The 27,125-nt window shown below is 38.4% G+C and overlaps 1 protein-coding gene across 3 annotated transcripts; it reads right to left on the bottom strand.

Moving 5' to 3' along the window:
• Positions 1-958: 958 nt before the first annotated feature.
• Positions 959-25,834, bottom strand: NPHP3 (nephrocystin 3). Of its 3 annotated transcripts, XM_032106536.1 has the most exons (27): positions 25,268-25,830; positions 24,527-24,652; positions 23,135-23,285; positions 22,213-22,365; positions 20,774-20,907; positions 20,362-20,522; positions 18,797-18,944; positions 18,178-18,252; positions 17,486-17,665; positions 15,986-16,089; positions 15,175-15,289; positions 13,978-14,121; positions 13,346-13,443; positions 12,767-12,869; positions 12,027-12,109; positions 10,842-10,980; positions 9,870-10,034; positions 9,260-9,357; positions 8,297-8,419; positions 7,762-7,951; positions 7,383-7,624; positions 6,906-6,981; positions 5,605-5,732; positions 3,713-3,953; positions 2,573-2,698; positions 2,134-2,249; positions 959-1,948 (listed from the first exon to the last, which is right to left on the bottom strand). In XM_032106536.1, the coding sequence occupies exons 1-27, from the start codon at positions 25,619-25,621 to the stop codon at positions 1,768-1,770; spliced, it is 3,954 nt and encodes a 1,317-aa protein (XP_031962427.1). In that variant the 5' UTR covers positions 25,622-25,830; the 3' UTR covers positions 959-1,767. The 3 variants fall into 3 exon arrangements, with proteins under 3 accessions (XP_031962427.1, XP_031962436.1, XP_031962444.1); XM_032106553.1 differs by lacking the exons at positions 959-1,948; positions 2,134-2,249; positions 2,573-2,698 and having other exon boundaries at positions 3,818-4,056; positions 25,268-25,834; XM_032106545.1 differs by lacking the exons at positions 12,027-12,109; positions 12,767-12,869; positions 13,346-13,443; positions 13,978-14,121; positions 15,175-15,289.
• Between the last annotated feature and the right edge of the window lie 1,291 nt (positions 25,835-27,125).

Genomic DNA, 27,125 nt, shown 5'->3' with positions numbered 1-27,125 from the left:
AAAACCAACCCTGCAAGCTGTGAGGAACTTGGAGAGAAGTTGGTCAATGGAAGAGTAGTAACAGTTCAGCAACAGTAACACTGAGGATCTAGAAAGTAGCTTCTTACTTAAGCTAGCAACAATAAGGAAAACCATTTAGGAGAGGAAGATATATCGCTGTACATGTTAGAATCAGAGGTGACAAGCTAGACCAGACATCTGATAATTCTTTAGAGGAGAGAATCACCAGCAGTAAGAACATCAGACAACATACACACACAAGCTGAGTAGGCTGAGGTTTTGGGGGGTTATTTTGGTTTGGGGTTTTTTGCATGTGTATTTGTTTGTTTTTCCTTTTGCCCCTCTTCTTAGTTGGTGACAATCCTGCAAAGAACTTTCCAATTTTAAAAACTTTCCAAGGTAGCTGAAAAAGAGTGGTAATACCCTTGCTTTGCTTACAAACCCATTTTCTGAATAAGAGGAAAATATCCAGAGAACTATTACAAAGTGTCAACTCTTAGTGTTCTATCCTAACACCTTCAAGAGATATTTCGGATTTTTTTTCAACTAAACCTTAATATTAAAAATCAAATTTGGGTTGTATATTTGTGCTGTCAGTTTTATACACTTTTCTTTTTACTGCATTACCAAAATATTAAGTTCCTCCTAATCAGAATATGGGCTGAAATGAATAATATTTAATTCTACTCTAAAAGAGAAAAAACACTGTGAAAGTGTTTCACTCCTTTGAAGTGAAAGCCATTTGCATTTTTCAAACTGGATCAAATTAATCTTTACATTAGTTGCCTCTGAAATATTACGGTAGGGTTTCAATTAATTTTCCACTTACATTAGTTTTTATAAAAAGTCTTTTTTTAGTATGTATTTAAATTGATGCATGCATTTATGAACTGAATGAGAACAGAACTCAAACTGATTCTTCCAGATGACTCAGGTATTAAGAAATACAACAGGCAGGTAGATTTGATTAATGATTCTTTATCTGATGGCAAACTATTTTGCATCACTAGTGTTTCCCAGCTAATACAAACATTCTTGTATTGTAAGGGATCCAGTAAGATTAAACAATGAAAGTATTGCTAAAGGCTGCACAACAGGAAATCTGGCCATAATCATCTTCATTCTGATTCTTCACTGGAAGTATTTTGATTGAACAGAGTTAAATCTTACAACAGCTTTAACTGTAGATGAGGATATATTTGGATACCCTAGCTTCCCAAGGAAACCAATTAATTTTGCACAAGTCCCTTGAATGAAAATTTGCTTAAGGCTGAAATAACCCTGGAGGTAAAACTTCAGGTTAAACAGTATTTTCAAAGATTTTTCAAAATTACCGTTTCTTCAGAAACAACTTTAAAGGCTGGTAAAAATAGGCAGGAAGGATTGATGAACAAAAATAGACAAATCCTCTAAGACATGCTATTGCAACACAGAAAAATACCCTTAGAGTTTATACAACTGGTTCAGCTTAATTTGTTATAATCCTGGCACTTAGGCTACGAGGCATCCATGTTTTTGGTAATAGCTACAACTTCAGCAAGTGACTAATGTGTGTACCCATATACAGTGAAAGAAGCTCACTTCGTACCATACAGTCTACAAATGCAGAAGGATTTCAAGCTGAAACATTTGTTTCCATGTCATTCCTGAAGACAGGTGTCGGTCCCAAAACAGTATGTAATCCTTGCAAAAATGGATTTGTCTTATTAATTTTCTGTCTACTTGAAAATATCAGTGGAGACTGCCTTTTATTGGAGCAGGTTTGTATCACCTTTGTCCATGTTCCAGGAAAGCGTTTGGTGATAATGCACTTTTTAAGCTGAATGTGTCTCCACTTGATGAGTGTCGAGAAGCTGCTTTTCCACCTATCAACAAAGTCTCTGCTTCTTTTATTTCCATAGCTCTCTTGTAAAGTTCAGCTGCCTTCTCAAAGTCTCCCCTTTCATAGCTTTGGAAAAGAGTAAAACAAAGTTGAAGCAAGCAAATAAAACAATTCTCTAAATTCATTTACATTGAAATATACACCATACTATCAACACAGTGTAATTAAAACTCTACTTTCCCAGAAAGTACCTAAGGCCAGATGTTTCATGCAGTAATTAGCTTTTATAGGGTTGAAGCATATGATCTTACCTTAGCACAGCCAAGTTTTTCAGCGTTTCCCCCACACGAGGATGCATGTGGCCAAAGCTGTCTTCATAAATCTTTAGTGCGCGTTCATAGAGAGGCAAAGCTTCAATCTGCTTTTTCTTTGGGTAGTAGAAAGTTTCTTTGTTACAGATGTGTATTTCTTTGTTACAGATGTGTATTACAATAGCTTTTTTTTTTGCCAACATAGTATCAATGCATCCTAGATGCAGTGTCGTGCCTACCAGTCACAGCAATTATCTTTTCTGTGCATACATTTTCCTTGCCAAATATGCTTTCCACGTTTAAAATGGAACCCAAGAATTTTCAAGTACTATGAGGAATCTCCCTTTTAAATACGATCAAGTTTCTTTCATTTCATTTAGGCACAAATCATAAAAAAGCCTAAGACAGGAAAAATAAATGTTAGGCATGAAAAACTTACCATCTGACAGTAAAGGACAGCCAGGTTTACCAGAGCAGTTGCTACACTCGGGTGTTTTGGGCCAAATGACTTCTGTCGAATTTCAACTGCTAGCTCATACAGAGGAACAGCCTTGTCAAGCTTTCCCTAGAAATAACAGGGAAAAAAATTACTCAGTTCTCTTGTATCAAGGTGGTAACAGTAAAACCTATTTTAAACAAAAGCACTGGAGAAAATCTAACTGTTTCTAGAATAAGGACTTAACTTTGGTTAATTAATAGCTATATTCTGCACAATTGTTTATTATAAATACTAGAACCTAATTTTCCAAAATTACTGGGCATATTCAACTCCCAGTTAATGCGTTTCTCACCTAAGTCTATTTCTTCCTTTTCTAATTTATTTTTTCCCCACAAGTGTCTCATTGAGAAGGCTATAAAAAGAATTTTCAGTTGTACTTTTATTGAAATAATTTTCTCCACTGACTTTTAATTTGTGCTCCTTCAAACTAGCGAAGAGGGTTTTTATGCAAATATTGAGTGTTTTTGCAGCTTCTAACAGCATGAAAATTAGAAGCTGAAGTGAGGAGAAAATAACATGACCCAAAACCATTTAATGCACACAATAGCAAGTAAGAGTTTAGTGAAAACACGAGCAAATTTGATCCAAGGGATTATCTTCAAGGTTTTTTTTTCTTTGAAGAACAGTAAAATGTGAAAATATAAAATAAATAAAATTCTTATAACCCACTGAATTTAATCTTGGTTCAGCTGTTGGAAACAGTATATCACTACTACACTAATAATACCAAATGATTAGAACAACCATCTACAAACACAAATATTCATAAAACATTTTGAAATTACAAAATGCAGAAGTTGATACTACTGTTAATGTTATGCCTCACAGTGCATTTTGCAAAGGAGTAATGCTCATCTTTCACTGAGTCAACATAAGCTGAAAGTGGCTCAGCCAGACAGTTTATTTGTGAAGTACTATCTCCCTCATAAGCCCTCAAGTTACCCTTAAACTGACTGTAAAGTTCAAGGTCATTGTGTAAAAAGAACCATTCCTACACCCTAAAACATGATTTTTCCATTAAGAGAAAAAGACACTACAGTTAATTTAGGTGATATGAAAAAGTAACAGGCTTGTGCTCACCATCTTTTTGTACAGCACTGCCAGATGTTTCACAGTATAAGCCAAGGAGGGATGATCTGGAGCCAAGGCTCTCCTCCTGATGTCCAAAGCTTTCTCATAGAGCTCCTCAGCCTTGTCATAGTGCTTCTTCTCATTGTACAGGGCTGCCAGGTTGTTCAGAGACTGCGCGCAGTCTGGGTGCTCGGATCCCAGGACGCGCTCTCGCATTTCCAATGAGCGCTTCAGGAAAAGCTCCGCTGTCCTACACAACATAGTTGTTCATCAATATTTTAAAGCTGGTAACATCTGTACAGGCTGAAGTGCCAAGCTCAGCCTTGGAAACTCGTAGTAGAATCTGTTTAGAACTGACAAAGTAGAAAAGACTCTGTGTAATGCCACCACTGAAGCAAAGGGCACATTTTATCTCACTACAGTAGGGTACTACTATTTCATTACAGTTTTACAGCAGCTCCTCTATCAAAACAATGGATGATCCACCCTAAGACTGACAGCATCCATTATAACTACGCAGCTCCTCATCCTGACATACACACAAATTCTGTGTGATGCTATTCTCAACAGGTCATCTTAGTAAATTGGAAAAATCCATTCTACATTATAGAGGAAAAAAAGACCATTTATACACAGAACTGTAGGTTCAATTCTGGAGCTCTTAGACAAGTGTCAAAAGGTGTTCACTCTATGCCAGGGCTGGAGGATGATGTGTGGCAAACTATTCATTAAGTGACATACCCTTCTGCCACTGATTTCATTTTAGCTACATGAAGTCTTGGGCTTGCTGGTTCAGAGCAGAGACACAATATCCAGTTTTAAAAGTTCCTTAAACCTCCACTAGAACAAAGTTTATACCTTTTCTTACCTTTGAAATAGTAGAGATACAGCTACTCTTGAAGTAAGTTGTGTTGAATAGGAACTATGTATGAATAACGTAGGATATTAAACAATCTGGTATGAGATTAGATAAGATATTGCTCCTCTATAATCAGTCACTTCATGAGAGTAAACTGATGAAAACCCCACATGTCCAACTGTTAAAAATCAAATTCCTTCATTAAAGAGGTCATGCATTTAACAGAAGTTCTGTATGCAGATCCCAGATAATGATATACTTCTGTAATGATCCAAGAGCTACTGGTGCCATAAACAGGTACAGAAAGAACTAGAAGTAAAAATACTTCCAGAACTTACTCTGTGCTTTTTCACTGGGTACTTTTGTTCTTCTCTGAAAAGAACAAAAGTTCTTTTGTAGTTCAGTAGAGTGGGATTTAGGTGACTTTACAACTCCCTCACAACACACAGTTTAGATTCCTCTGTCAGCTGAAGAGGTTGATGTGAAGAGTGGCTAAACATACAATCAGAACTGTCTTGCACCTTTTATTCCCCTTCTCCAACACTCCTGCTTATCTCTGTCTGCTTTTAGAGCACCTTTGTGCTGTTCTGGCCCTTTTTGGCTTTAACAGGACATCAGGGTAAAAGCTTAAGGATTACAAGCACAATGAGTATTTAGGTCAGGACTTCTTTTAATACTGTCATAGAAAAACAACAATCCTGCTGTTCAAAGATAAGCACAGCAAAGGAGTCACAAAATAGAGAAGCTGAGTAGAGAAGGCACAAATTTGAGAGAGTACTGGTATTTGCAATAAAGGCTAATTAACTCTGTAACATCAATTCTGAATGCAGGAAGTGCACTGACTTGTTTAATACTCACATGCCAACAGCAGCAAATAGAAAATAGGAGTGAATTTCACAGTGAACAAAAACCAGTAGAATGAATCAGGGATGGTCACACAACAAGTGTTGATCATGTGTCTGCATTTAATGCTAGTTCTCAATGCTCTGCCTCCAGACACCTGAGAACACTCAGTGGATGTGTCACAATCAGTACAACTTACTCAAGATTATTCTGCAGGTAATAGAGGACTCCAAGCTCATTGAGGGTTCGAGCATTATCTGGTGTATCTTTGCCTAATGTGAGCTCTTCCAGTTGCAGGGCTCTCTGACGCAGGAGAGCAAAACCACACTGCAGCAAAGAGAAGGTAATGTAAGCCAGTCACCAGTACTTACAAAGTTTAACACTAAGGCTAGAAAACCAATAGACTTAGTTTGGTGCCAAAGGAGCTCAATAATCCTACTTAAGTTCTATTTTTGAGCTACATGGCACATGGTTACTTACAATCTAACAGTGAATTTCACAAAAAATGTGAAATTTTGGTGAAAATTTCCAGGCAATTCAAGTTACTGTGTTGTCACACCACTCTCCATCACACATGCTAATTTGCTTAAACTGCACAGTTCAAATAACCAATTCAGATCAATTCTTAGGCTTATAAGCTCAAAACTTAAAATCAATATAATCTCCAATCCTAAACACCACATACAAACACATATAAAATACTACTCAAGGCTTCACATCAATCTTTTTAAAATGGGCAGACAAGTTAATGCTTACAAGCAAAATAAATCACAGTAAAAAGTGCAGCTGTTTTTACACACTCTGCCTATTTTTGATCCTTGCAGTCTTGATAAAAATATTTTTGCAGAAGAACTCATTACAGAAACAGACCAAATTGTCATGAACCAAATTCATTTTTATTTAATCACTGTAGAAATAGCAACTTGTTTATGGTTTTTTACTATTTCCATCAGAGCTACAACTAGAGCTCTGGAGTTATTAGCTGAACGCTTACAGTACAGATAAACATGATAAAGATTTACATGATAAACTCTTAGCTCAAAAACGACAAGAGAAACCCTGTAGCTTAAAAATAACACAGAAGAAGAAAACAGGGAAAAACTCTTAATGTTACCTAATATTTTTACTGGGATTTTCCATTGCAGTAAGCACTGTGTTCACTTGTAGGATAAATGCCTCAGTTATTCTGGAGAATGCCTTTTTTCATTGTCACTTTGACACACAGTCGTATCAGCTGCAATTCTGCACCTCTGAAATGTATATATCCACTTCTTTCTTTTCCACTTCTCTCAACTCCATTCCAGTTGCACTGATACATCTCTACTTCCAGCAGAGTTGAAAAGGCAGCTACCAAAGCTGCTGCTAAGCTACTTTACTACCTATGCCCACAATTATCAAAAGCCCTGGAGCATTGTCAGCTCCACAGACACAATTTATCGTCTGTATAGCAGAGATGCAACATGCCCTGCACCTTTTTTTAAATATCAAGCACTTCCTTACCAGACTGCCTTTCTGCCTTGCTGCTCTTTGGCGTATTTTGAAGGACTTCTTCCTCAGCTGCTCAGCTTGTTCATATCTTGAAAGTAGTTATTTGTAGTGTTAGAAGAATGTCAAATGTAGCATCAATAAATATGCTGGAAAGATTCTAAGTTACTTGAGTGGACACATTTGAAAATTTAAGAATCTTGAAAAGAATCCCACTTTTTTTCAAATATAAAAATACCCAAAATGCTTAGGGCCAGACAATGTTCCTCATTTATCTCTAAAAGTTTTTGTGGAACTAATCACAAAATTTGGCCCCTCTTAGGTGACCTGCTACAAGAATAGAGAGAGGATGTTCATGGTTGCATTGAACATAGGAAACTCAGAGAAAAGAACCAAAGAAAAACTCTGGCTTCAGGAAGAAAACCTTTGCTGTTATTCTTTTTTTTTTACTACCTCCACATAAAACAAAAACAGCAGTGTAATTACGCTTACTTGTTCTGCTTTTGGTACAAGGTCGCAAGTGCGTCAAGCTCACGTGCCACCCGAGGGTGTTCAGCTCCATAGGCGTTTTCAGAGATTTCCAGGGCCTGTTTATACAGCTGTTCAGCATTTCCAAACTTCTTCCACTGAACATACACTCCTGCCAGCTGGTGGAGTGACTGTGCCACCCTTGGGTGGTCTGGATCCAGCGCAGTCTCTCGAATCTCCAGAGAGCGCTGCAGAGGAGCTACAGCCTGTAACAGCCGAGTCCGGAGTGTGAGCAGGCAGCATCCTCTATGCTACAATGACTTAACTACTGCCATAGAAAGCACACACTGAGCTCTGCTTAATTTGCCTTTTTGCTGTTACAACAATCTCTAAATGTACTTACCTGACTGAGAAGACCTAGGTCCTTAAGAAACCGTCCCAGGGTCTCATAAAGATCAGCCAGGCAGATCATACTTTCCTCTCCCTCACTGCTTTTTTCATATTCTTTCAGAGAGTCAAAATACTCAGCTGCCATAGAGCTCTTATCTTTCCCAACCAGCTGCCAGTAACTCAGCAATTCTGCAAAATGTCCCCTGTTTTAACAAGGAAATAAGAATCTTATCTCTGATACCCCTCTATTCAGACGGATGCTAGCTTAGGCAAAAAGGCCTATATGCACAAATGATGTTGTTATGCTACAGCATCTACAGACACAATCCATGGAGACTAACGCTCTTCAACAGCAGTATTTATTCCTTTACCAAACCCCCGGGGTGTAACAGAACAGAAAAAATACATTATTCATATGGAAATAGCATTTAGCCCTTCAGCCTCTACTATTTAAATACTTCTAATATGAATTTGTTGCTTTCTGATTTATATTGATAAAAATTACTTTGAAATGTTTATAATGGCCAAAGCAGTTGCTACCTTTGTACCTTTTGTAAAGGTTTTGGGACACAAAGAGATTCAGAAGACACTGGTGGAGCTTTTGCTTATCACCCTGCTGTTGGAAGAGCCAGGGAAGTTCATCTGCACTTCTCCACGTCACTCGGTCTTGACTATTGAAAGAAAAACAAATGAAACTTAAAACTCTGACAGGGCTAACAATTTGTCAATTTGATGTGAAAATTAGGCAAGCATACAATTTCCATACCTGAATGTCTGAACAGACAGATTACTGTAAGACCTATGTACTCCATTTTCTTACATCTTCATTTTAATTTCACCTCAGAAGGCACTGGAACCCTCAGGCACTGCACAAGAAGCTGCTTCTCCATCCCATAAGGGCTAATCTGTGCCTGCCAGCAGGACTGTGCCCTGCAGCAGCCCACTGTCCCTTTGTGCCTCCTTTGTCTGGCACACTGTAGCCCTCTTGGCTTCCTGCTACCTAACAGTGGATGCTTGGAGGAGCAATAAACCGCAGCCCGCAGCTGAGACACACTAACGCAGGATGTAAATGCAAATCAGTTTTCAAGCTGGATATGAACTTGTAGATGTTCAGCTGTCCTACTGGACCTCCTCTTATCTATGTGCTAATTGCTTCCTGAACATAAGTGGTCTTCTGCTTCAAGTCCTGAGCAAACTCAAATTTCCCAGCATTTGCTGGGACTTAAAAATCCATGGGTTCTTGGAGACCACAATATAACCGATATGGTATAAATTCATGCCCTACATTTTCCCATGATCACTTTATCATATGCCCATTCCCCTTCACAGACCTTACTCTTTTCCAAGATTAGAAAGCAACATATCAATAAATAAACTTCTAAACTGAAAATCTTGCATAGTTATTTTTCCATAATAATTTCCTAAACTCAAAGAAGGTATATGAAGAAAACAAAACTATCTATGAGGCATAAAGTCTGCAATTTAGCATTTCTGGAAGAATTCTGACCTACCTTAACTGCATGGTGAAATATTCCACTAGTTTTTGTCTATAGGCAGAAGTAACATTTTCATCTGCTTCCATATACTCTAGTTTCACCATCTCCCAAGCCTGAAAGAGAGTAGAATTAAAAGAAAGGGAATCCATTCAATTTGTTTAAGTGCTGCTGATACACAGGGTGCTGTGCAAGATGAAACAAATCTCATATTGTAGAACTGAAAATCTTTCAATGACAAAGGCACTAAAACCAAATCATATTATATTAGACCACAGCTCCGGTTATTCAGGGAATATTCCCTTCTCCTTCAATTCTTCTTGGTTTTTTGTGGAGCCAGTGTTTTCGAGGATACATGAAGTTAACAGCTTATAGATTAGACAGTTAACAGCTAATAGATTAGAAATTTATGAAGGTTTACAAGGCCAGATTTTCAGCAATACTGGTATCACAGCTCTGGTAGCTTTCAAGGTGTTTCTAAATCTGACCAGATGTTAAGGAGAATGGATGAGCAAACACAAACATTTCAAGGCCAACCTAACTAACAACAGAACTTATCTAAAAAAACGGGCGTTGGAGTTGGGGGGGTGGAGCTTCACTTGCACATGTTTAGAATTACAAACTTTACCTGGAGATGCTGGAACTTCAGCAAACCACAGCTGTATGTCAGCAGACACATTTTGTGGAGGCTGTGAAGGAGCGAGGCCAGCACTGCAGAAGTCAGCTCAGGATAAAGCTCAATTAGCTCTGACTCACTCACCCCATTGTGGCTGACACCGATGACACACAGTATCTACACAGAGCAGAGAACAGATTTCACACTGTTAGCAATATTTGCTGGAGAGCTTAGTTACACTGAAATGTCAAGAAAAATCCTATTTATCACTGTGATAACTTTATAGCCAAAGGAAAAAAACCCCTGCCTACACAAGCCCTTTCTCTCTTCTCAAAGAAGAGACCTCAGTGTTAATGGTTTAATATTCTAATAGATAAAGCACCAAATGGGACACTCTGGAAGAAACAAATGGCTCCTTAGGCTTTCCTCTAAAACACTGGGAGAGAATAACTCCATTACCATGAGGAACTTTTATCTAAGTACAATATGCTGAAGGTCTCTATGCTGCAAGCACCAAAGAAGTAGCAATTCTCAGTATTGTGTCCTAATTAAAAAAATGCTTCGCACAAGAGGGAAATTCTGCAAAGGTAGGAAGAGGAGCCAGAAGTGTAATAAGCAATGCCTGTATTCACAAGACACCACGTTTTGATTGCATTTACTATGCTCAATGTAGTTTATCACTACATCATGATAGTGATCAGCAAGGAAGTGCTAATTCTATATCATATCATAGTGTAAAAGCCCTGCCTTATTCTGTGAGACAACAGCTCAGTTTATATTTAACACAAAGCAGTCATACATTCTATAGTTATGCAACAGATATAATTATTAAATTGCCCCTTCTATACTAATAATAATACACAGTAATCTCTGAATCATACTTATGAACTCATATAAATTTGTATTTAATTTTAAGTTAAGAAAAACTCTTTACAGGAAAGAGTATTCATTATCTGTAGAAATAGTGATGCATTCTCTGCTTACCTCTCTCAGAAGACCTTTCTCTTTATCACTCTGCAATGATTCCTGAATTGATCTAAGAACAAGCCTGTACAGTGACACTGTGTCTTGACACTGGCAACACTGCTGAAGAATCTCATCAATATTTCCTGTATTTCCAACACTGAGCAGAAGGACAGAAAGGGTAAGGTTTAGCATATTTAATTTGGCTGAGTAAGATTGATTTGAAACTACTGAAGAGCTCTATCTCAAATATTCTCTGGATTCCTACTGGGTTCAAAAGGTGCACAGCACCTTTTGAATAGGTGAGATTTTTGAATAGGTGAGATTTAAACAAAGAGGTGAGTTCTTCCAAGCCAATTTCTGTCATATTGTCTGATTTTTCTAAATAGCTGCAACAGTTTTATTAAAAAAAGTACACAGCAATGTTCTTTTCTCCAGCAGGAATACAAATACGAACATCAGGATGGATAAAGATAAAACCACATGCTGCTGTTTCATTTAATGCATTTACAAAGCATGTTTCCAGGAGCAATTAAGTCTTCTAGAATATAAAATGTGAACAAAAATAATGAAATCAGCCACCCGGAGTAAATTACCAATTAGTGTATCATCTTCTGGGAGTCTCTTAACTAAAAATGCACCTTTCTCTACAAGATGAAATCTAGGTTTATAATAAGCAAATGCACTTACTACGTATTCTCTTGCACAAGAAGGAAGATTAATTTTCTCCACAGTGGGAATTATAAGGCTAAGGACCATATGCAGGATGTTGTTGAACTAAACAGTTGTTGATCATCCTTGTAGCCTTAAAAAGGGATGGGGCAAACTCTCTGGTACATCAGTGAATACAACACATCTGAATTTAACTGTTTAACAACACAATACCAACATTCTCCAAATACCTTTAGAAAGCACTGAAGTAACTGATACACCCAGAAAGAAGAATAACATAAAACAGAAATAGAAGAGCTGAAAACAAATAGGTACAGCTATTTGGATTCATTTAGTATCAAACTGGTCGTTGTATACTCGCTGATTTCTGTTCCCGTTGCATTCACAGTCAGTGAAGACGGAGAACTTCTCCACTGTTTTCTCTTAACAAGATTCATTCTGTGCTAAATGAAAGTATTTCAAAAGGCTAACCTACTTACAGTCCTCTAATCTTTAAGTGATGAGCATAGTCACTTCCAGAACACCTCAACTTACCAAGCAATGGTTTTGCCCAAAAGAGTGACATACAAAGCATTGCAAGTTGTGGCAGAACGACAATGTCTCTCAAGCTTCTTCTCCTACAACATTTTAAATAAAATCTGTGAACTGAGATGAAACTAACCATACAATTTGATAAGAAAACAATAGTTCTAGATATTCTTCTATCTATAACATCTGAAGACTATAACATGGTAAGCAGTGCACAAAATACTGCACATGTTTCTAGCTATAGGAGCATATGAGTGAAAATTCCCATTTGAATTTAAGATGAACAGTTAGGATCTAGCATTATATCTCAACATGAGGATTACCTTACAGAATCAGTCTCAAAGGCAAAGGTAAAATACTGTTTTTCTGACTCTGCCAATCATTGTTACAGTATTATGCAATAATAATTAATGAAAACATAATTAAATCTCCTGGTATTCTAAAATAAAATAACACATTTACAGCAGTATGTGCAACTGCTCAGTTTTTGTGTTAAAAATTTATGTTGTTCCATCTGTGTTTCAGTGCTACGAGCCATGGGGTAAAAATACTCTAGTATTTTTTTATTATGAATTATATGAATTATGAATTATGAAGTAAAAAAACTTCATGCTATATTGAGCAATTGTATTTAGTTAGCTACATATAATTCTTTCTTTTGGCAGCTTGGCTTATTTCCTCTTTCCATGATTTCATTAAAAGTTATACTAGAGTAAGATATTTTAGAAAAACTGCAACAGACATACCTGTTCTTTAGTCAATTTAACATTTGCAGAGTTACATTCTGCACTAATGAGAGATTTAACATCTTTGGAATTCAGTGGATCAAGATGAAGAGTGGGCCATAACCTTTGGTAAGAGAGAACAAAGTCATATTCGAACCTTATTAAATAGCACACAAAAGGAAAAAAAAAGATATCAGAGTTCCAGGGCTTTTTAAAGATTTATATCAAAGCAGTAATTGAAACTGTTCCCTGCTACTATGAAATTCTAGTCATCTGAAGTCAAATTTCCACTTTTAGCCTTATCCTGAATCTACATCATGGTACTGAAGTTCTTGATGTGCATCTAACTGCATTTAATATCGTCTTTCATACAGTCATGTGGATTGATCCACCACAGTAAAACAAAAATCTGGTTTTCCAACAGCTAAAATCTGTCATTGCAGCTACGATAGAGAAGCTTTCATTTTTCTCAAAGATTGCAAAATCTAATCCTATTAAATCGCCACGTCTTGACAAATCTGTCTGCTCTTCAATGAGTAACTGCAATTTAAAATAATTCTAACCCAGGATACTCTGACACATCAAAGAAATATAACATACCTCCAAGCCTGTGGACACGTTTCTACATTCACTGATACAATCACTCTCACGTTCACTGGCAGTGGATCTATCAACCACTTCATATGCTTCTCAGCTTGCTTAAAAACAAATTTTCATTTCTTAATATAGAGGTTGTTCAAAACAGTGCCAGAAGTTGCTATGTTTCATTAAGTGTTCAACTCAATGAAACTCAGTTCTCCAGTGTCCTTTAAAATCTTTCAAGATCTGGTCCTCGAGACGGTCCTAAATGACCCATTTATATGTATCAGCACAACTGTACACTAAATAAAGCAGATAGAATACTATTTTTGAAATGTTCACCTCATAAAAACGAGGCTATTTACATGCCCGTTAAGTCAGCTCACAGCCTTGAATCTTTGGATAGCTAATGTGCCTGGACTGCTCAAAAATTAAGGTGTTAAGATAAAATATAGAAGAAAAAAAAAAAAACAATCCCCGAAAAATTTATCTACAAAAATAACTCACCTGCACTTTTTACAAAACTATTTTCTATATATTCTCTTCAGAGCAAAGCAAACACTAATATTTATGTTACATAGTTATGGCTGAACCTATTACAATAGTCAAGATTGCCTTTAGACTGACAAATGGCAAAGATTTTGAAAGCATACCTGTATTTGGTCAATAGAGTCAATAATTATAATAATGCTGCCTTGATGTCGTGCAGAAAGTTTTTCCAGCCAACGGGGAAACTCTTCCAGAAGTTTAGCTGGATCAAAAGTCAGAGGTGATACTAACCAAGAGTGTTGCATAAGCTGCAGAATTATAAACATGTACAAGAAATTCTACCTTAAAATCAGCTAGGATAGTTTAAAGAAGTCCTATAGATACAAGAGAAGAAAAAAAACCAGCTCCCCTCCCATACCTCACCCTCTCCCCCCAAAAAAACCCCATGTGATTTGGGGGCAATTTTTCTAGCCAAATTCACACAGAGTTCTTTCCTTCTAGTATATGCAGAAAGCTGGCATATGCAGAACAAAGAATATTGAACTCAATGTGTAAATTCTAGAGAGATAACCTCAGTTTACACAATGGACAAGAAATTTGGAGACTTAAAGGACTTAAAGTTGCACAGGTTAAACAGGCAAACATCTAAGATAGATGAGAAAATTGCAAGGATAGCACATCTGATTACATTTTTCTACAGGTTTTAGCACTGAAAGGCCCTTAGTGCCACTCTGTGATGGAAAAAGCAAGTTCAGACCCTGGCACAAAAATTATCCCTGCTTATACCCCACATGTTTAGCACACAATTAAAAATAAATTAACATAGGAGAGAGCCTAGTCTAGGAACAAGATGGTGCCAAGTGGCCAATACAGCCTCAGGTTTCTAAGCACATAGACAGAAGAGGTACCACCTGCCTCTCTCATTGGCCAGATGGCAGGGAATTTTGGAAGGAGTTTATATGGTTTTGTAAGTCATCAATATAGGTCACTGGAAACGTAACTGCTAATGCTGATCTACTATGGACATCCCAGAGGTGCTAATTAATTGATCTACATTAAGTGTATAGGATCAGATTCCCCTCATTCTATAACACCTTACATTTCATAGACTCACAGAATAGTTTGGATTGGAAGGAGCTTTAAAGGCCACCTAGTCCAACTCCCTGCAATGAACAGGGACATCTTCAACCAGACCAGGTTGCCCAGATTGCCTCCCCAATTTGAACTTGAATGTTTTTCTATTACATTTGTATTACTTTCCACTGATGCTGAAAAATTAGTAGAAAATGCTATCTTTGGACATACACAAGCTGGCAGTTCCCAAAGAAAGATGCGATGCAGGGGATGTAATACAGCATTACCTTTAGAGCAAGGCGCTTAATTATCAATGCAGATTCTGAACTAGTAGACATGGGCCTCCCAACAAAGTGGTAAAGAATTAGAGTGTTTGGTGAATGCTTCTGTTGTAACTGAATCCTAATGAAAGAAGAGAAGAAAAGAAAAAAAAAAAAGACTCAACAGACTCTACTTTTGCAAATAGATCTCAAACAAAAAGCATCAGTTTTGCCAAAGGAGACAGAATATCTTAGCTACACGTGTTCCATGTTTATTTTACAAAACAGGACAGACATTTCCTGAGCTATAATTGAACTTTTAAGGTGAGATTCCATTTTTGCTCTCCCCAGTACTGAAAGCAATTAATAAGTGCCCTTCCTGGCACTGAATAGTCACAGGCCCCTAAGCTTTTAAGAGGCAATGACACCATCAATTTATTTTTATGACAGAAAATTTTGTCATAGCATACAAGTGACCATAAAATACATTTCTATGATAAATTATCAGGATTTTTTCTTTATTTCAGTTAAAAAGACTCCAAAGGACCCTTCTTGTGTATCAGAGAAGGGCAACATCATTGGGCTATCAAAACAACATTGTAATGCTGTGCAAAGACAGATATGTAAGGTGTTGCAACTGGAGTCAGGGAGATGTTAAATGCAGTCCAGATGAAATAAGCTACTCCAATACCACAAATCTTTCCAGGATGCTTCAATAACTTCAGTGCTTTCTAAATGCCCCCATTTTACTTCTTATTAGGCTGACACAATGTTTGAAATGTAATGGAAATTTTTTCTTAAATTTCATTCATTAAAAAAAAAAATAAATCCAAACTACCATTTTGACAGAAGGAGAGATTTCCCAGAGCCTGGTCCTCCTGATACAAGCAATGGTGGAATTGGTGCTGGTGCTGCTACTAGGTCATTTAGACGTTCAAAATACTATAAAAAAGAAGCAATCATTATAAATATTCCACTGTTTAAGGATCAAATATAGTGCCTGGTATTGTAAACCATTTAGATTCAAAATGTAGGTACTGATTTATTAAGGTGAAGGAGTAACTACTGAAATGCAATACAATACAAGTGTATATAGATGTTGCAATGAAACACCTAAACCACACCTAAACCCCAGAATTTATTATCTCTTTTTTAAAAAGTGTAAAAGTAATTAACACTTTCTTCAAAACTCTATTTAAAATGGAACTTTCAGTGCTAATAAACTGAAATAGTGTTACTATAGTAAAGCAACTGGGTTCTATATTTGTTCAGGCCTCCTCGCTCCTCCTTTTCCCAAACTACTCTGCACTGGATATGGTTGTCAGAAAAAAGCCTTCAAAGTTGGCATCTGCCATGAATATTTTGAGACACTAAGCATACAAAAGAAGGCTTTCTTTCACCACATGAATGTCCAAAAATGTTCTAGCAGATGACAAAATAAATCCAAACAAAACACCCTTCATCTTCTTGGGAGAAATGTTTTGTCTCCAAAATAAGAGGTGCATTAAGACATATATTGGTATTTTTTCCTTAATGTGCTATTATTCTGTTGCTCTAGAATGTAGTAAAGACGGCACAATCCTCCAAACCATTACGAAGATATGAGTGGTGAAGTAAAAAAATATATTGTGCTAGTAAAATAGGGGTACTAAGAATTTAAATACAGTAACAGAAACTGCATGCTTACATTACATTGCCCCAATAAATCATGGCAACACATTCTGTGATGACTTTGATGTTTATCTTCATACATTCATTTTATCTTCCCAACATATAACGGTTCCTGATACTCGCAAATTGAAATGTTTTAAAAAATTTATTTCCAGTAATGAATAAATATTGAGCTATTCAACAGCTTTCCACTTTCAAGTTTCCTTTGTTCTTCTTTTATAGCTGCATGATGAGATGAAATCTTTTCATTAACCATCTCCTAAAGACCTAACTCCAGGTGTCAAGAAAAAGATTGGATTTCCTTGGGGAAAAATAAAAGAGAAATAAAAGAATAAAAGAAGAAAAGATAGATATTCAGAGTGTTTTCTATTGATGACCAATGTCTAAGAGGATGCTCTGCTTCTGGCACACTTACAGTGCTTTTCTCCAGCGCAGGCACAAGAACTACTTCTTCATCAATGTCATTCAACAACACATCACCTGGCATCTCTCCCAGAAAAGAAATATGCCATCTATATCAGACATATGGCTTCTCCCAGTGTAAGGAGTGATAGCCTCCAGGATGCTCTCAGACACAGCTTCTTCTGTAGAAGTGCATCTTGCCAAACAAGGGATGGAAGTGAGTGATGACTTTCTCTTCATCCATATACCTTTATAATGTACTTACTTTCTCAAATCCCAGCTCACATGTTGAATTAGAGGCCTGCTGAAAAGCTTCCATCTGTTCTTGCTCATCATGTGCATCCCACAATACATCACCAAAAACTTCTTCTTCAGGAGCAGTGGAGTCTTCCTTATTACCCAAATCCTTGCCTTCTAGGTCTGTCATTTCACATCCCAATATATCCTTAGTAAAAAGAAATTACATGGAGAAAACTGCAACTATAGTGCAAGTACATTTGCTGTTAGTCTCAATATGAGTGTGGCTCTACTAACACCAATATGCTCATTTCCTCTTAGGGTAGCAGAGAACACAAATAAATAAGCAATTAGATGAAACCAAGTTAACTCTGAATGCACAGGTCTCAAGACACTGATTTTAGATATCTCATAGAGGAAGCAACTCACCACAAGAAAAAGGAGAGAACATATCCATGATACGGATAAAGAGAAATTAAAAGCTAATTTAGGCCCATAAATAGAACCCTTTTCCCTGGTCCTGTGCTTTTGTCCATAAAAGCAGAGCTCAGTTTGGGGTTTTATTTTCCACCTGCACGTTTCTTTGCTTGCCAGATATTAATGATAAAACAAAGAGATATTTTGAATCACATCTAAGTATCACATAGTAATCACACTGACATAATTTAAGATCATAAATCAGTGTAGATATAAAAAGCTAAAATGCCTCGTGTACTTTACCTGTTTAATTATTTTTTCCACACAATTATAGATTTCATACACTCCTTCCTCCACACCACCAACATGGTCAATCATCTGAAAAAGTAAATGGCAATGCATGATGCAACTCTAAATCCAACTGAGAACAGTATTTAGGACTTCCAACAAAAACATTTTGGAACACATTTAAATTCCACTCTGTTGCCTTCCTTATGTAAGATTCACTTTGCCTAAGAACTTTAAAAGGTGCACATCTAGTTTCAGCTGTTCTCAAGAGTTGTCTCTGCAGATGAAAATAAATGGTAACTGATCAATTTTCAGGCAGCAGGAATCTCTCTGGAGGTACATTTCATTCCCTTCAGTGGCTACAGAGGGACCTCAGATAAATAACTTTGCCATTTACATGCCTAAACACAGGTAAGAAATTCTAACCTTACAGCACAGCCATTTTTTTTTCAGTGAAAATGCAGTGGCTTTTTTTTCTCCCCTGCTAATGAGAATTTCATAACATTCATAAATTTCAGCTGCATCCATCTGCTCACAGAATGAGCATCCAGAGCAATAAGTGCAATGCAATTTCTCCTAAAATCTGAGACTATTAGCATGCAGTGTTGTTTATAGCAATTTTTAAATGCCATACCTTTGCTTTGTTCACATAAGAAATTTGCTCAATTAACTGTTGCACTGCGACTGAACTGACTCTGCCATCCTCCCTTCTGTGGTAAATTAACCGGGGTTTTTCCTCTGGATTTCTCAAGAAGGCTTCTTCACAGTCCTCCAACAAACAACTAGATTGGAAATCAGCATTCTTGTGCTATATTACACTGCTGTAGTAAACAGTTCAATCAACACAAGCTCCGAAGATGGGTTTCACTGCAAAATCTAATTCAAAAGTCATATCTATTTATAACAAAAAGCAATCAAATACTTCAATAGAGAATTTGAGAAAAATTCTGAAGCAAGGAAAAGCTAAGAGAGGGAGATTTATGCTACTTGTACCAAAACCAGTAAAACCATTTATTAATTTTTATGATTATTGATTTGTAAATGAAAAGCTGTTTTTCCTGTCATACCAATATGCAGCATGAACAGTAATTGCCTTGCATGGAAAGAATGTGGTTTCACATATCATTAATAAGCATCATGTATATGCTTTGCTATCAGTTATCTGAAGGTTCTGTTCTATTCTTTGATCTTTTTAGGAAAACTCCTTTAGTATTTATCAGATGTCTTGGGGGACAGTCTTTCAATTTCTAGTATTTAAAAAGAAGAATTTGACACCTCCAAATTCAAAAGTACTTTGCATTTATATATGTGAATGACATCCATGGATATCTATTGCTGTTCCACAGAAGGAACCATACTACTTGGGGATGCTGACAATAGCAGACAGGATTCCTCAAATATTACCATCTTTACACAAGCACTACAATTTTCATCAGAGTTTTTCTAAGAGAAATTCTCTAAATTAATACTGTTGGGTTTTTTTTCCTTGCATATTTTGTTCTTACACATTTGTTCCCCACATGCATAAAACTGGGTTTTTTGACAACAGCATATAATGCATACCAGTAACATTCCTAACACAGTTTGAAAAAGTATCCCTCCTTTGGTGTTTTTTTCTTTAGTGAATCATGCTTCTTCTTCTAGAAGATTAAGAAATTACTCACTGAACAAACAGAACACATTCCATCACTATTTGTCATGAAACATCATGACTTTAGTAAATTGAAACTGTCAAAAGCTAGCATAACGTAACACAGAGGAGAGACATGAAATTAAGTCTGAAAGACAGCCAAAACCAGGCACTAATATGCAATAGAATAAACCACAAACACTACAGGCAGGTGTAAGGCTAGATAAGGAAATAAAAAACACTGAGGACATTCACACCAGCCATCTTGAATTCCTAAGACACAGCCACATGCACAACAGAGAGCTGGTCTTGGAAAGCAAAACATTTATGAAGACATCGTTCAAGCTGTATTTTAAGAGAATTTGTAGCTACAAGAAAAAGAAAATGGTACAAAGCTGATGTGTTCTTTTAAGTGTCTGCACTAAAAAACCTAAAGTTTGAAGGAGTATCACTTTGAAGTTACTAGCTTAGGCAATGTACTGAGCAAAGCATCCATACATTTTAATAAGCTAAGCACTCCGCATAAATTACCAGTTGCCATTTGTTTCACCAGCCTGGAAAATACTCACCTTGGCAAAGTTAAATGCAGGAGTAAAATGACTAATGAACTTTTTTCGATTTCCCATTTTCTTACATCCTGAAGAGGCCTTTCATTCTCTGTTGAAAAATTAACAACTTGAAAGAAGTATCCCATTGTTTCACAGACTCTTTGAAGTTTTGGAGAGTAGTTCTGAAAGCAAATGTGAATAACAGTGCTTTATTACTAAATATGCATAGCACTAAGGATCTATCAAACAGATCTCTGTTTCTTTTTTCTAAGCAGTTTCTTTCCCTGAAGCCCTTGACAATATTTTCACTGATTTCACTGAAATCAGACTACACCTACTAAAGCTTTCAAGAAGTATTAGACAAATTTCTGAACCAGCATCACACTGGAAACAAGACAGCGTATAAGGGAGCATAAGTTTGTGATGTACTCACTCTAACAAAGATGTTCACTTCTGGCTGAGTCTCATCAGTACTGATAATATAACATCTTACTGTGTTACTCCACAGAGAGTGGGAAAACAGAGGAGTAACCTGCAACAAACTGGCAACAGCAGCATCCCAATCATCTGCCAATGAAAAGAAAAACCAAAATGAAGTCTTAGAGATCTTCACGTCATTACACTGCATAACAGATAAGTCATCACCTCTTAAGATCATGAATACTACATTTTATTTAAAATAATAGCAGTGTTTTTACTCAATTATTTAAATTTTACGAACTTCAAGAACCCATACCATTTGATAATGTCATACAATTTGATAATGTGGCAAAATAAAAGTGTTAAATATATTTATATTATCATCACAATGATATTTCCTTTAAAAAGGATTGATCAGATGTTTCCACAAAATCAAGCTGATAGTTGTAAAATAAGTAACAATATGCAAGAGTAATAAATTCACTCATAAGCAAACACTTTTTTTTTCCTTCAGATCTACATGTATTTCAATTAGACCATGTGAATAAATGACAGCAAATGCCTTGTGGGAACTTCCTCTTCTGGAGAAAAAATCCATTGCTTTCTGTAGCATTGTATATTTATTCCCTACAGAAGCAATGAGTTTTAAAACTTTCTTAGACCCTTCATTTTGTGGCTGGTCATTCTTTCAAGATAGGAATAGGTTCTGTTGATGAGAGGCTTAGTGTAAGAAGCTGGAGCCATCCCAGGGAAGACCCTCACCCTCCCACTTTGTAGGCACAGACTTCTGAATTAGAGACTGAAGGATTGAAAAAAAAAGGGAGAAACTGACAGCAAAGTCAACTATATGCAGGAGAGGTTTCAGAGCCAGGAAAGGCTGAAGGAAACCAGAGTATCAGAAGCCAATTTACAAGAGGCCACTTGGGAAACAAAATTCAAAAGCAGCAATTATTGACAAGAAAATATCAAGCACTGATTTGCATAACAACACGTACATCCTGGTCTTGCAATCAGATTTCCATAAGTGGCCCCCTAGGCAGAGTCAAAACCCACGCAAATTCAATGAAAAAACAGGGGTATAATTTATTCTAATACAAATGTGATGTTCATACTCAGGAAGTAGAGAATCTGAATACAAATGGAAAAAAGAACACCAGCAGATATTGAAAGAAAGAGTCACTATCTTCCATTGTGAACATAAGGAACATACAAGAAAGCACTGGTAACTGCTGTTTGCTAAATCAGTGCTGCACATACCATAGTCATCACATATATTAAACACAACTTAGCTACATGTCCTTTTATTTTTATAAAGAATTCCAAACAATCCTTTAGTTAAATTACCCAAGAATGGACAGAAAAGGATCTAAGAAGGAACAGAGTTACTTAAGAATGGTTGGAAAAATTCCATAGACACCTACAATCCCAGCAAAACGAACTACCATTACTTACCTCTGTTTATATTTGCAAATGGTCCCTCGACATCTATGGAGCTATGAGCAAATTCAGGCCCTCTGAAAGACTGCTGAAGTTGCATCATACTACCCATGGATGGCTCACTTCCCAACACTCCTCCATTCCAGTATTCAGACTGCGCCCCAGTAGCTAAGAATTGGAAAACAAACAAAAAATCCCCTCTTCATTGTCACTACACAAGGTAAATTACCAGTCCTAAACACTCCAGCTGAAACCTATCGCCACATGCCACTGACTATCATTTTTTCTCCTTCAGCAAATTTACTCACACCTTTGTGTGCTGTAGTTCTAAGCTGTTGCTTGTCCAAAGCTAATGAGAATCCATGACACCAAAGGCTGAGGGCATTTCCTAGTATTTGCTGTTACATAGATTGCTCACATCTGAACCCTTTCCATGTTATTAAATTCCTCATACAGCATATACAAGGTTTTGTACATACTTCATCTTTGTTAAAGATCTTATTCTCCTGTTCTGGAACCTACGGCAGCTGGCACTGGCATATGTCATCATCCAAAGTGTCTAAGACTCCCTCTAGTTTCAGGTCTGATTTTTGGATCCTTTGCAGCATTATCTCTCAGTTCTAGAATAAGAAAACTCAGAAAGAGACTAGAAAACTCAGAACAGTTGACAGAACAATTTTTAAAAAGTGTTCAAGTGACTGTGTCTAGACAGTACTCTGCCTTCATCTATTCATTTGTAACACCAGAAATATGAGGTTCCCACAATCTAAACCAAGTTTGCAAGGTTTGTTGCTTTTATCTTCAAACTACTTTAAGTTGCTTTTCATCTGGATTAATAAAACCTTTTTTCAAAACAACATAAACATCTGTCTCCTGCTTTACTATTTGGAGACTTCGGTCATGTTCCAACACAAAGTGTTTGGGATAAAATTCTCACCCGTAACATCTGTACAATTATCATCAGAATCAGACTCTTCAGGATCAAACACTTGGATTCCCTGGGCCTGGAGTCTCTGGAGTTTTGCTTCTAGCTCTCGTTTGGCCCGCAGTAAGTCCTGAATCTCATTTTCTTTAGTTTCTCTAAAAATCTATGAGCAGGAAAGAAAAGAAAATCTTTTAAAATTCAGTATCTGTTCCTGAGCTCATGTCACGTACTTTCAATTGGAAAAATAAGTTTCCTGGCATTCATTTAGCAGGCAGAGGCATGAAAATGTGAACATGAAGCTATCATGAGTCAGAAATGAGCAGGAAACCATAGTTTAAAATTATCTATTTTTAAAATTTTACCATTATAAACCTCAGCATACCATTCTGAAAGAAGCCTGCATTAGTATGTTCATTAAAAATGAAAATAACTCCTTTTACTTTTTTAAATTTTTTGTCTGCTAAAATCACTACATGTAACAATTTTTTCGAAGTTTCCCTTTTATTCTTCCATATATTTTTTACCATTACATATAATCTTGTATTTACTTTTTATTGTTGCAGAAATTTTAATTTCCTATGACAGAAAGTGATCAAGCACCTCCAGCTGTCCTGTTTGTAAAGTATTACCATCCTGTGGGGAAGAAAACATGACCCAAGACTTAAATTCAAAGAGATGAAGTAGTCTTCAAGTCTCATTTTCTTAAATAAGGTCAAAACCAATCCTCTTTTTATACAGCTGCCAAACATGAACTACACGTAGCTACAAATAGCTACAAGTAAGGACATGAAGAATCTTGAAAACCGTGAAAAACTAGGACCTACTTCCCTGTTTTGGGTGGCAAAAGTATCATCTGCAGCAAAGGAAAAGCAGAAACATCTGCCTGGCCTTTCAAGTCATCCCTCCAGAGTGCAAATTGTCACTAACTGGCTATCATATTTTTGCAGTCAAAAGAGATGCACTAATACCCACTTCTTAAAAAAATGTAAGCTAAAGGTGTTACACCTTACAATGGAATATATAAAATTTATTCAGAAGTAACGGAACCCTGTGTTTATACATTCCTTCAGCATGTTTGCAGCTCATGTTTTGTTGTCACTCTCAAATATGAATATACTCCTGCATTCAAATTCAAAGCAGGAATTTGGTTTATGATATATCACTCCATATTCTCCTTTTAATATTTAAAAAGTTATTTCCTATTTTTTTCCTCTTAGTCTTACAGAGAGGTTTTGGTAGGATTATTTTAATGGAAATAGGCAGCTACAGCTATGACACTCTAAGGTTTCTTTAAGAAGGAGAGAGCCTCATGATAGATGTTGGAGAAGGGTTTGTTTGGGGAATGTGAACAAGTGACATCCATCTTTTTTGGTCATTTCCCCAGGAAAAAAAGTCAAACCATACCTTGAATTGCCTTTTGACCTTGTCTCGATCATGTTCAAAGGTAGCAGCTCTCTCCATGGCTTGATATTTAGCTTCTAATGCACTTTCTTTCTCTCTTAGTATTTTCTGGTATGTTTTCTGAAGTGCCTGAAAATATTGCATATTTCATTTTTTCTGAGTTTTATCACTGATAAGAGGTTTTAGATTACTTTTCATGTCTGACTACAGTATTATCCCAGAACCCTACACCTCTCCTTCGGGTAGGGAAGCCAGAATCACAGAATATGCTGAGCTGGACGGGAACCACAAGGATCATCCAGTCCAACTCCTGGCCCTGCACGGGACACCCCAAGAGTCACAATTTGTGCCCAAGAGCATTGACCAAACGCTTGATCTCTGTCAGGCTTGGTGCTGTGACCGCTTCCCTGGGGATCCTGTTCCAGTGCCTGACCACCCTCAGGGTAAAGAAACATTTTCTAATATCCTGCCTAAGCCTCCCCTGGCACAGCTTCAGGCCGTTCCCTCGGGCGCTGTCACTGGTCCTCACAGCCGCGCAGGGTGTGGTCCCCATCCCCAGAAGCGCACTTTGACGGCATCCCGACGGCTCAGCAGGAGAGCACGGGCACGCACCATTTCCGCAGCACCTTGCCTTTCCTCGCACCCGTCACCTCCCTGCCACAGCTTTTCCCGGGAAGCGGGACGAGTCCTTAGCAGCCCCAGCTTCCCTGCTCAGTGCCCTCACCGCGGGGCAGCGGGCGCTACCTGCAGCTCGGCGCGCAGCCGCTTGTTCTCCCTGTCCAGCTTGGCCTCCTTCTTCACCATGGAGGCCACCTCGTTGTTCTTGCTGACGCGGAAGATCTCGTACTCCTTCCTCAGGCGCTCGTACTCGGCCACGCACTCCAGCTCCTGCACCGAGGCCGTCGACTTGAAGCTGGCCCCGATGAGGCCGCCGGGCCGGGAGCCGCCGACACGCCGCAGGGATCCGCGCAGCAGCCGCGCCTTGGGCTTCACCTCCACCGGGATCTCGCAGGCCTCGCCGCCGCCGCCGCCGTACGTGTCCTCGATCACCTCCCCGACCGCGCCCGCCGGGCTCACCAGGGACGACGCCGTGCCCATGGCCCCGCGCCCGCCCCGGGCGAGGCTCTAACCCCGAGCCCAGGGCTCTGTACCCACGGCGGGACCTGGCGGCGGGGACGTGCCCGGCGCGGAGCCTTCCCGGCGGCGGCTGCGGGCCATGGTCCGCTCCTTGCGGCCGCCGGACGAGGAAGGGAGAGCGGGAGGAAGCTGCCCCGCGGGCCGCCTCTCTCCCTCCCTCTCCCTCCCGCTCCCGCCCCGTCCCACGGCGACTCCCTGCTTGGGAACGCTGCTGGAGCAGCCCGGGAGGGGGAGCGCCAGCCGCCGCTAGAGGCTGGGGAAAAGCGGAGAGAGAGCCGGAGGGGCAGGCGGCGGGAATCTGCTCCTCTCAGCAAAAAGTGACGGCGTTTTAGAGTTTTGCTGCTAAAAACTAATGCTAAAAACTAATGTGAGGTCACGGCAAACTTTCCCATTCCCGCTGCCACCACCTCAGCCTCGCCGGGGGTGCTTCGGCAAAAAGAAAAAAAAAGTGCCCATTTTCTCCTCGCCGTGTCTATTTCTCCTCAAGTGTCCATTTGTCCTCTCTCTGTCACCTGCCCCGGAGCCCTCAGGTTGCGCCGCACCCCGGGCTGGTCTACACGTTTATATCGCACTCTTCTCCTTGGCCAAACAGAGACACGCAGGTTGTGCCACAAACTTTGGTGTTGGAGAGACCTTGGAGGGGGAATTACCCCTCACCGCTCTGAAGTTGTGACCTCTGAGACCAGCTGGCGCTCCCCAAGGAAGAAAAACTGAGAAGAGCTGGTAGTGGCACCACCAAGAAGTGAGTGCTGGGCAATGGTGCCACGTCGTGCCCGAGGTCAGTGCTTGCACCTTGTGCATCTCATCTGAAACTTGTGAATTTCCTGTTTGAAGATCTTCCCTGTCAAGAATAAGGAAGCCGTAGATTATCTGCCCATTAAATTATCCTAATGACTTTTCCGTCTCTGTCTCTCAAAAAAATCCTCTTTGGTTCCTTCACCTGCAGTAGGGAATTCAGCAGAACAGAACATGGCTGAGGAGAACACCCATTTGTTCCCAAATCTCAGAACCTGCCCTAACTTTGGCATGAAAAAAATGTCACTACTTCAAAACAGATTTTTCCTCATGTGTGTGCCAGGTTTGTTAGCCATGGCCAAGGGAGCCATTTCTTCTTAACTATGAGGAAAAAAAAAATCTTAGAAATGTCTTTCCAATGAGACATCTCTGAGCTTCAAAATCTGCTGGAGGGGGAAGTTACTTTTGTGTACAGTAACAGTAGTAGAAATAGAACAAAAGATGTTACTTTATTTCCCTGAGTAAAAATTTTGTGTTTGGAGAGTTTGAGCTTTTTTCCCCCCTAATTTTGCCCCATTCTTTGCATGAGGAAAGAAACAACTTCTTGTCTGAATATAATTTACTGATAAATCACCTTAATCATCTATTCTGCTTAAACCCTGCTTCGGTGAAAAAGACAGATATGGAATATGTGACAATTCTGGGAAGAGGAAGGGTGCTACTATGTTTT

This window comes from Corvus moneduloides, chromosome 1 (assembly GCF_009650955.1).
Source record: "Corvus moneduloides isolate bCorMon1 chromosome 1, bCorMon1.pri, whole genome shotgun sequence".
NCBI classification, from domain to species: domain Eukaryota; kingdom Metazoa; phylum Chordata; class Aves; order Passeriformes; family Corvidae; genus Corvus; species Corvus moneduloides.
Note: the sequence above shows the minus strand (reverse complement) of the source record. Positions and strands in the feature narration are given on the sequence as shown.